At 43.1% G+C, this 11,509-nt stretch overlaps 1 protein-coding gene across 3 annotated transcripts in view; it reads right to left on the reverse strand.

Annotated features, from left to right (window-relative positions):
- Positions 1 to 11,458, reverse strand: part of lypla1 (lysophospholipase 1) — an 88,685-nt gene extending 77,227 nt beyond the window's left edge. Inside the window, exon 1 of one of the 3 annotated variants that reach the window (XM_072570547.1) lies at positions 11,258 to 11,458. In XM_072570547.1, coding sequence (XP_072426648.1) covers positions 11,258 to 11,326 — 69 coding nt within the window. In that variant the 5' untranslated portion in view covers positions 11,327 to 11,458. Of the gene's footprint in view, positions 1 to 10,197; positions 10,219 to 11,257 lie in introns of those variants that run through there. The other 2 variants (XM_072570548.1, XM_072570549.1) reach the window with 2 other exon arrangements.
- Between the last annotated feature and the right edge of the window lie 51 nt (positions 11,459 to 11,509).

Below are 11,509 nucleotides of genomic sequence, written 5' to 3' on the forward strand. Positions count from 1 at the left end.
GCAGGGTTCAAGGGCGGAGGAGCGGTATGTGGAGATGCGGTGGAGAGCATTGTCAACCACGTCTGAGGGGAAATTGCGGTCTTTGAAGAAGGCGGCCATCCGGGTTCGGTATTGGAATTGCGCCTCCTGGGAGCAGATGCGGCGGAGGTGAAGGAATCGGGAATATGGGATGGCGTTTTTACAGGGAGCAGGGTGGGAGGAGGTGTAATCTAGGTAGCTGTGGGAGTCAGTTGGTTTATAGCGAATGCCCGTGTTGAGTCGGTCGCCTGAGATAGAAATGGAGAGGTCTAGGAAGGGGGAGGGAGGAGTCGGAGATGGTCCAGGTGATTGAGGTCGGGGTGGAAGGTGTTGGTGAAGTGGATGAACTGTTCAACCTCCTTGTGGGAGCACGAGGCAGCGCCGATACAATCATCGATGTAGTGGAGGAAAAGGTGCCAGTGTAGCTGCAGAAGATAGACTGTTCCACATATCCGACAAACGGGCAGGCATAGCTGGAGCCCATGACTACTCCTTTGGTTTGGAGGAAGTGGGAGGATTAGAAAGATAAGTTGTTCAGAGTGAGGATCAGTTCAGTCAGTCAATGGAGGGTGTCAGTGGAAGGGTACTGGTTGGGTCGGCAGGAAAGGAAGCAGCAGAGGACTTTGAGGCCTTCGTGATGGGGGATGGAGGTGTACAGGGACTGGATGTCCATGGTGAAGATAAGGCATTGGGGGCCGGGGAAACAAAAATCATGGATGTGGTGGAGGGCGTGGGTGGTGTCCTGAACATAGGTGCGGAGTTCTTGGACCAAGGGGGACAGGACTGTGTCGAGGTACGCAGAGAGGAGTTTGGTGGGGCAGGAGCAGGCTAAGACAATGGGCTGGCCGGGCAGTCAGGTTTGTGGATTCTACCTCTGGGGCAGGAGGTAGAAACGGGTGGTGTGGGGTTGTGGGACGATGAGCCTGGAGGAGGTGGATGGGAGATCCCCTGAGTTGATGAGGTTATGAATGGTCTGGGAGATGATGGTTTGGTGGTGGGAGGTGGGGTCATGGTCAAGGGGGCAGTAAGAGGAGGTGCCCGCGAGCTGGTGTTTAGCCTCAGCAATATAAAGGTCGATGCGCCAAACTACCACTGCGCCTCCCTTGTCTGCCGGTTTGATAGTGAGGTTGGGGCGGAGGGAGTGGAGGGCTGTATGTTGAGAGGGTGAGGGGTTGGAGTGGGTAAGAGGGGTGGACAGGTTGTGGTGGTTAATGTTGCGGTGGCAGTTGGCTATGAAGAGATCGAGGGCGGGTAAGGGCCAGTACTGGGTGTCCAGGTGTTTTTTTTGATGGGGTGTATTGGAGGCGGGAGAAGGGGTCGTCAGAGGGTGGGTGAGAATCCTGGTTGAAGAAGTAGGTTTTTTTTAAAAAAGGAGGTAGTGACCATAATATAATAAGCTTCAATCTGCAATTTGAAAGGGAGAGGGTACAATCGGTAATGACAATATTTCAATTGAATAAAGGGAACTATGGAGCTTTGAGGGAGGAGCTGGCCAAAGTTCAATGGTGCAATACCTTAGCAGGGATGACAGTGGAGGAACAATGGCAGATATTTCTGGGTATAATGCAGAAGATGCAGGATCAGTTCATTCCAAAAAGAAAATAAGATCCTATGAGGAGGCAGGGGTGGCCGTGGCTGACGAGGGAAGTTAAGAAACATATAAAGTCAAAAGAGAAAAAAATATAACATAGCAAAGATGAGTGGGAAAACGGAGGACTGGGAAGCTTTTAAAGAACAGAGGATTACTAAGAAGGAAATACATGGAGAAAAAATGAGGTACGAAGGTAAACTGGCCAGAAATATAAAGGAGGATAGTAAAAGCTTTTTTTTTAGGTATGCGAAAGGGAAAAAATGGTTAAGACTAAAATTGGGCCCTTGAAGACAGAAACAGGGGAATATATTACGGGGAACAAAGAAATGGCAGAAGAGTTGAATTAGATTAGATTAGATTAGATTAGATTACTTACAGTGTGGAAACAGGCCCTTCGGCCCAACAAGTCCACACCGCCCCGCCGAAGCGCAACCCACCCATACCCCTACATTTACCCCTTACCTAACACTACGGGCAATTTAGCATGGCCAATTCACCTGACCTGCACATCTTTGGACTGTGGGAGGAAACCGGAGCACCCGGAGGAAACCCACGCAGACACGGGGAGAATGTGCAAACTCCACACAGACAGTCGCCCAAGGCTGGAATCGAACCTGGGACCCTGGCGCTGTGAGGCAACAGTGCTAACCACTGAACCACCAATTGGTACTTCAGATCTGTGTTCACTGGGGAAGACACAAGCAATCTCCCTGAGGTAACAGTGGCTGAAGGACGTGAACTGAAGGGAATTTATATTTGCCAGGAATTGGTGTTGGAGAGACTGTTAGGTCTGAAGGCTGATAAGTCCCCAGGGCCTGATGGTCCATATTCCAGGGTACTAAAGGAGGTGGCTCTAGAAATCGTGGATGCGTTGGTGATTATCTTCCAGAGTACGATAGATTCAGGATCAGTTCCTGCAGATGGGAGGGTGGCTAATGTTGTACCACTTTTTAAGAAAGGAGCGAGAGAAAGCAGGAAATTATAGACCAGTTAGTCTGACCTCAGTGGTGGGAAAGGTGCTGGAGTCAATTATAAAGGATGAAATTATGACACATCTGGATAGCAGTAACAGGATAGGTCAGAGTCAGCTTGGATTTATGAAGGGGAAATCATGCTTGACTAATCTTCTGGAATTTTTTGAGGATGTAACTCTGAAGATGGACAAGGGAGGTCCAGGGGATGTAGTGTACCTGGATTTTCAGAAAGCCTTGATAAAGTCCCACATAGGTAGTTAGTGAGCAAAATTGGGGCACATGGTATTGGGGCACATGGTATTGGGGCACATGGTATTGGGGCACATGGTATTGGGGCACATGGTATTGGGGCACATGGTATTGGGGCACATGGTATTGGGGCACATGGTATTGGGGCACATGGTATTGGGGCACATGGTATTGGGGCACATGGTATTGGGGCACATGGTATTGGGGCACATGGTATTGGGGCACATGGTATTGGGGCACATGGTATTGGGGCACATGGTATTGGGGCACATGGTATTGACTTGGATTGAAAATTGGTTGGCTGACAGGAAACAAATAGTAGTGATAAACGGCTCCCTTTCGGAATGGCAGGCGATGACCAGTGGGGTACCGCAGGGATCAGTGCTGGGACCGCAGCTTTTTATAATATATATTAATGATATAGAAGATGGTATTAATAGTAACATTAGCAAATTTGCTGATGATACAAAGTTGGGTGGCAGGGTGAAATATGAGGAGGATGTTAGGAGATTACAGGGTGACCTGGACAGATGCATGGCAGATGCAGTTTACTGTGGATAAATGTATGGTTATCCACTTTGGTGGCAAGAACAGGAAGGCAGATTACTATCTAAATGGAGTCAAGTTAGGTAAAGAGGCAGTACAGAGAGATCTGGGTGTTCTTGTACACTAGTCAACGAAGGCAAGCATGCAGGTACAGCAAATAGTGAAGAAAGCTAATAGCATGCTGGCCTTCATAACAAGAGGAATGAGTATAGAAGCAAAGAGGTTCTTCTGCAGCTGTACAGGGCCCTGGTGAGACCGCACCTGGAATACTGTTGCAGTTCGGGTCTCCAAATTTGAGGAAAGACATTCTGGCTATTGAGGGAGTGCAGCGTAGGTTCACGAGGTCAATTCCTGGAATGGCGGGACTTTCTTATGTTGAAAGATTGGAGCAACTGGTCTTGTATACCCTTGGGTTTAGAAGACTGAGAGGGGATCTGATTGAGATGTATAAAATTATTAAAGGATTAGATACTCTGGAGGCAGGAAACATGTTTCCGCTGATGGGCGAGTGCCGAACCAGAGGACACAGCTTAAAAATAAGGGGTAGGCCATTTAGGACAGAGATGAGGAGCAACTTCTTCACCCAGAGAGTGGTAAGTGTGTGGAATGCTCTGCCCCAAAAGGCAGTGGAGGCCCAGTCTCTAAATTTGTTTAAGAAAGAGTTGGATAGAGCTCTCAAGGATAGTGGAATCAAGGGTTATGGAGATAAGGCAGGAACAGGATACTGATTGAGGATGATCAGCCATGATCATAATGATGGTGGTGCAGGCCCAAAGGGCAGAATGGCCTACTCCTGCTGAATTAGTGGTGCTGGAAGAGCACAGCAGTTCAGGCAGCATCCAATGAGCAGTGAAATCGACATTTCGGGCAAAAGCCCTTCAGCTTTATTCCTGATGAAGGGCTTTTGCCCGATTTGTCGATTTCGCTGCTCATTGAATGCTGCCTGAACTGCTGTGCTCTTCCAGCACCACTAATCCAGTATTTGGTTTCCCGCATCTGCAGTTATTGTTTCTACCTGGCCTACTCCTGCACCTAATGTCTATTGTCTATTATCATAACAGCCCCAGCCTGTTCATTCTCTCCCTGTAACTCAGATCTTCCGACCCTGGCAACATCCTTGTAAATCTTTTCTGAACCCTTTCAAAGTTTCACAACATCTTTCCGATAGGAAGGAGACCAGAACTGCACGCAATATTCCAACAGTGGCCTAACCAATGTCCTGTATAGCCGTAATATGACCTCCCAACTCCTGTACTCAATACTCTGACCAATAAAGGAAAACATACCAAACGCCTTCTTCACTATCCTATCTACCTGCGACTCCACTTTCAAGGAGCTATGACCCTGCACTCCAAGGTCTCTTTGTTCAGCAACTCTCCCTAGGACCTTACCATTAAGTGTATAAGTCCTGCTAAGATTTGCTTTCCCAAAATGCAGCACCTAGCATTTATCTGAATTAAACTCCATCTGCCACTTCTCAGCCCATTGGCCCATCTGGTCCAGATTCTGTTGTAATCAGAGGTAACCCTCTTCTCTGTCCACTACACTTCCAATTTTGGTGTTATCTGCAAACTTACTAACTGTACCTCTTGTGCTCTCATCCAAATCATTTATGTAAATGACAAAAAGTAGAGGGCCCAGCACCAGTCCTTGTGGCACTCCACTGGTCACAGGCCTCCAGTCTGAAAAACAACCCTCCACCACCACCGTGTCTTCTACCTTTGAGCCAGTTCTGTATCCAAGTGGCTAGTTCTCCCTGTATTCCATGAGATCTAACCTTGCTAATCAGTCTCCCATAGGGAACCTTGTCAAACGCCTTACTGAAGTCCATATAGATCACATCTGCTGCTCTGCCCTCATCAGTCTTCTTTGTTCCTTCTTCAAAACTAATAATCATCATCATTTAGAAGGAGGGAGGCAGATACCTAGGAACAGCACAACTCGCAAGATCACCCTCAAGCCACTCACCATCATCACTTGAATATGACAGTTTCTTTATAACCATAAAAGGTTAAAAATCCTGGAAAAGAGTTCCTTACAGCAATATTGATCTTCACCAAATGGACTGCAGCAGTTCAAGAAGGCTGCTCATCACCACCTTCTCAAGGGCATATATGGATAGGCCACAAATGCTGCCCCAGCTAGCAATATCTACATCCCATGAATTTTTTAAAAATGCTTACTGATAACCTTCCACTGTACATAACATTTTGTTTCAAGTTAAAGACTTTGTCAGAAACGACCTCGTTCCCATGAATTTGGTTTTGATCTCAGTTTTTAAGGCTCCTCCATAATAATAACATTAGTTCAAAACTCCACATCAATCTCAACATTTTCATCAAGGTCACTGAACAAAGGGATCAACACTATCATGCACAACAGCACTGGTAATCAATCTTCAAGCAAATCCACATCCATTGATAAAACTTTTCTGCTGAAGGGCATGCAGCCAATCCTTTATCAATGGTGAACATTTCCCAATTGTTTCACATTCATTATTTGGCAGAACAAATTGTGAAAATTACATTTTCTGACATTCCAGATAGACATTCTCTCTGGGTACATAACAGGAACAAGTTGGGTATATTTGAAAGAGAGACAGAGGGCTATCCCAAGTTTTAATTTTAAGGTACAAGGAAAGAATGGAGGAAGAAAATGTAAAATGCGAAAAATCAATAGTTGGGGGTCTATGAAAAGGAAAGGCAGAACAAAAGACAAAAGCTTAAAGGAATATCAAAGCCCAAGTAACAGCTTTCCCAAGTATTGTTAGAAAAAAATGTTTACAGAGGATTTCAGGCTCACTAGAGAGAGATACACACAAGTGGTAAACTTTATAAATGAGTACGTTGTGTATGTAACAGAGAATGATGACAAAGAGAGGTACAAGGAAAAACAAAACAGCTAAGGGAATTACAGATGCAGTCATTATTCAATAATTATTCCTGAAGGTTTGAAACTTGCAAAAGCGACTCCATTGTTTGAAAATGGCAACAGAAACAGAGGGGGAAAAAAAAATATCAGAACAACAGCCCCATGAGCTCAACATCTATTTTGGGAAAGTTACCAGGATCTGTCATTATGGGCAAAAGGGTTGAACAATTGGAGAAATATGTCCTTAATCAGCAAGCCATCTGTTTGTTTATCTTTGGACCAAAGCACTTCAACTGAGTTTAATTTGCAATGATAGACAAATGTCTATTTTCTGCAGGCACGTAAAGTCAATGAAATTTACAGCACAAAAACAGACTCTTTGGTTCAACTCATCCATGGCGAGCAGATATCCAAAATCAATCTAGCCCCACTTGCCAGCATTTTGCCCATGTTTCTCTAAATCCTTCGTATTCATATAACCATCTTTTAAATGTTTACTTGTACTAGCCTTCACCACTCCCTGGCAGCTCATTTCATATACATACCAACTTTTCCATGAAAAAGTTGCCAGAGGTCCTTTTTAAATCTTTCCTCTCTCACCTTAAACCTATGCTCTCCAGTGTTAGACTCCCCACACCCTGGAAAAAAAACCTTGTTTATTTATCCTACTCATGCCCCTCGATTTCATAAACTTCTATAAAAGATCATCACTCAACCTCTGATGCTCCAGAGAAAATAGCCCCAGCCCATTCGGCCTTTCCCATAGCTCAAACCCTCCAAACCTGGCAACATCCTGGTCAATCTTTGCTGAACCCTTTCAAGTTTCACACCATGCTTCCTACAGCAGGGAGATCAGAATTGAACAGTATTCCAAAAGTGCCCTACCCAATGTCTTGTACAGCCACAATATGACCTCCCAACTCCTATACTCAATGCACTGACAAATAAATGCAAGTGTACCCTACCTGGTGTACCTGTGACTCCACTTTCAAGGAATTATGAACCTGCAACTTAAAGTCTCTGTTTGGCAACACTGCCCAGGACCTTTCCATTAGGTATGTATGCCCTGCCCTGATTTGCCTAACCAAAATGCAGCACTTCACATTTATCTACATTAAACTTCATACGCCACTCCTCAACCCATCTGATATGGGTTTGGTTATACTCAGAGTGGAAAAGTTTGGTCTTGTTTGCTTGCAGATTGGTCACTTTTGTTTAAATAAAATGAAGTTAATCAGAAATTGAGAAAACAAATCAATGTAATCTGCAGAAGATCAAAAACTGCACCAGTATATTTGGGTGCTGAAAACATTTCTAATACAGATATTTAGAATACAATCAATTACTCCATTAACAAATTATTGAAATTACGCTGTCAAGTTTCTGTTCCATATGGACTTGGATTGGGAAGTTTACAACATTGTTAGGTTAACCTGACAAATCAATTTTTGAATCTGATGCAAAGCATAATTATAAACTTAAATTCCGTCTGGCCTTGATGCGATAAAGATAATGAATGGCAATGCCAGATGTATGTAATGTATAAAATAAATTACAAATTGATGTATTTCCTGTTTGAAATGTCTAGAATCAGGGGGCACAATTGACAAATAAGGGGGATGCCACTTGGAAGGAAGTTCAGTCTTTGTATTTATTTAAGGTATAGACTGACAGATTTCTGATTTCCAGTGGCAGAGAGTTATAGGGATGATTCCTGAAGAAGGGCTCACGCCCGAAACGTCGATTCTCCTGCTCCTCGGATGCTGCCTGGCCTGCTGTGTTTGTCCGGCACCACATTTTTCAACTCCGTTATAGGGATGAAGCAAGGAAAAGGCATTGAAATGTTAATCAGCAATGATCACTTTGAATGACAGGGCAAACTTGATGGGCTAAATAGCTCACTCCTCTTCCAGTATATTCTGAACAGAAAATGTTGGAAAAACGTGTCAGATAGCATTTGTGAACAATGAAATAGTTAACATTTCAGGTCAGTGACCTTTGAACAGAACTAGAGATTTAGAAGGTTTGCAAGCAAATACAAGGAAAAGGAAAATGGTGGAGGGAGAAAGTAGAGAACCAAGAAAATGGTTATGATAAATTGGAGGATGGAGAAAGGACGTCTTACACATAAACTTCAGATTTAAGACAGTTGAAGAGCAATTTCTTCTGAGGAAAATCAATCTGCAGAATTTTTAAACCACAGAATGCTATAGAGGCTGGATCATTAAGTCTATTCAATGCCAAAAGAGACAGATTTCTAACTCAGTAAGGGAACTAATATTTTTCCGGCGGGGGAAGCGAAAGTGAGGAAAGAGGCAGGAAGATGCGTTGAGTGTCATCAGATTAGCCATGATCTCGTTGAATGGCATAGTAGACTCAATGGGCTGAATGGTCTACTTCTGCTCTGATATCTTATAGCGTTAAGTATGAACTGCTCAATTTATAAAGCATAGGTCACTTTTGATAAATCAGGTTCCAAGTTAGATTACTAACATGATGGAGAAGGGACTGTCTTTGAATATTATTAAATATCTTCTAAAAGTCCATATAGGTGCTTAGCAACAAAAATTAAAACGTAAATGGTGGGGGGCATGTTTGCTGCAAGAGTTGGAAATTGGTTGGGAATTAGGAGACAGAAAGAATTCAAGTCAGTAGATAACAGTAAATTAGAAGCACAGTAATTTGTGCAGGCTAGAGCAAATGTAAGGAAGGATACAGATGAGGATGCATGGGCAAAACTGCATTAGGTGCAAAAAAAATTGGAATATTTTCAAATGCTAACTAAGAGGAGGTAAAACAAGAGAAATTTGGTCGTCCAAATTACATCAGTCATTAAAAGCTGGTTGTTAGACAAATTATTAACAGAATGTTGGCCTTAATGTTTGGGAGCTGGAATACAAAATTATAAGAGCAAGTTACACTTCAATCATATAGACCTTTGGTGAGACTCCATTTGGACTACTGTGTTCGAATACAGACAAACCACAGGCAAGTTTACCAGAATGATGCAGAAAGTTAACTATGAGGACAGAATACATAAATTTGACTTGAAATCCCCCTGGTAAAGACAATTTAGTGTGAGCTGATTGAGGTGTGAAGGATTCAATAGGATGAAACATAGCAATAACTATTTCTAGCGAGGAAAAATAAGGGAGCACAATCTCAAAATTAGGTCAGACAATTCAGGAGGGAAATCAGAAAGCCTTCTTTCCCACATAGCATGTCAGGAAAATGTGCAAAAAACACTCTTCAAAAGGCTGTCATTAATGGAACAATTGGAGTATTCAACACTGAAGTTGATGGATTTTTGCTAAAGGTGTGTTTAACTAAGTCAGGAACAATGGCTGGTAAATGAATTTGAGATACAGAATCACGATTTAATTGAATAGTAAAAAAGACTTAAAGAGCTACTTGTGTTCATAGGAGGCCATCTTTCTTCACAAAATTTCACTCAGTTTTGTAAAACATTAATTTTTCCAGAAGATTAGTTAGGTATTCTACTATGAGGTTAGAATTGACTGCAATTCATTTGAGCATCAGGCCGAAAGCTGGTCAAACTAATTAGCTTACAGGTTTGCCATGTCAGTCATGGCCCAGTTGGTAGCAATCATGCAACTTGAATCAGAAGGCCTAATTCAGACTTTAAAATCAAAGATTCTTTTTGAGTACCCTTGAGAAGTAGTGTATTTTGGATAATATTTTCAAGTAGAATTTAAAAATCTCAGTAAAATTTCAAAAACAAAAAGCAGTGATGTTAACTAGCGTCATGGCTAGATTTAATCCTAAAATCAGCATCACAAATTACAAACGTTGTGATCCTTATGTGGAAAATTGAAGTGGGCAAATTGTTGGCCACATTTCCTAAAGTCAAAACTGAAAAGTATTTAAGAAGCTATTAATGCTTTGGGATATCAAGAAAGATGCCAGATGATTTCAAGCTTTTCTTACTTCTAGATCCTGGTCTTTGTTATCCAGTTTTCTCTTTCTGATCAAAAAGTGTGGGAGAAGATTTGTAGCTCGAGTGCTCGTTGTTGTGGTTCTGTTCGCCGAGCAGGGAATTTGTGTTGCAGACGCTTCGTCCCCTGTCTAGGTGACATCCTCAGTGCTTGGGAGCCTCCTGTGAAGCGCTTCCGGGATGCTTCCTCCAGCATTTATAGGGATTTATATCTGCCGCTTCCGGTTGTCAGTTCCAGCTGTCCGCTGCAGTGGCCGGTATATTGGGTCCAGGTCGATGTGCTTGTTGATTGAATCAGTGGAGGAGTGCCATGCCTCTAGGAATTCTCTTTCTGAGCTTTGAGAGATGTAAGCATGAAGCTCTTAAAAACATACACCCTCCCTTTTACAAGACTCAGGTGAATGTCATCTGATCAGACAGGTTTTGCAAAGTTGAAAGAAACTAGGCTAAGCCAACACCCCGACTTAATTTGTCTCCAACTTTCTACTAGGTGGTGAATACAGCTATCTAGACTATATTTGATAGCAGGAGTGTTAAAGACTAAAGAAATTGAAATGTTCCCAGGTTGAGGTTAAAATGGATTCTTGGGATAGCAAAGGAACTTAAATGAATATTTTGCAACAGTAATCAGTTTTTGAAAGTGGTTAACGTTTCTGCCCCAAATGTCTAATATTCTTTTCTTCAGTACCCTTGTAAATTGTTCTGAGTTTTGTTTCCTCAAATTATACATAATATACTTACCTGAGCTTTTCCAGCAAATTGGCTTTCTGCTTTACACAATTCGCAATTCTTTAGTTGTCATTGCACATAACGTATATTCACCCTTTTCCCCACAAATTATATTACCTTAACGAGTTTAGAAAGTAGAGGACAATTTAGCACGAATGGCAATTATCGAACCCTCCAATAGCGTCTCCCTTCCCCTGCAATCAATCACTGGACACGCTTTCTCAGTACTGTACTGGGCCAACGCACAATTCTTGTTGTGTTGCAAATCAAACACTGGAAAGCTGGACCCACCCTCTGCCCATTGCCTTCCCAGGTGAGACTCACCGCGGCCGTGGCTTTTTTTGCAGCGGGGACAATAGCAGGAACTGGCGCTGACATGTTGTTACCACACATACACAATCAAAACGAAAGCATCCAGCTAACCCGCAGGTCACCTCCAACAGATACGGCCCCAGCCGCCGTTTTCCACACTCCTCCTACCCGCGCTTGGAACCGTTACGTCCACCTTCACCCGTCAATATCCCGCCTCCCCCTCAGCCGAATTTGATGCCTTTACAAACGGAAATACGTATTGCG

The sequence above is a fragment of the Chiloscyllium punctatum genome, chromosome 5 (assembly GCF_047496795.1).
Source record: "Chiloscyllium punctatum isolate Juve2018m chromosome 5, sChiPun1.3, whole genome shotgun sequence".
Lineage (NCBI taxonomy): Eukaryota > Metazoa > Chordata > Chondrichthyes > Orectolobiformes > Hemiscylliidae > Chiloscyllium > Chiloscyllium punctatum.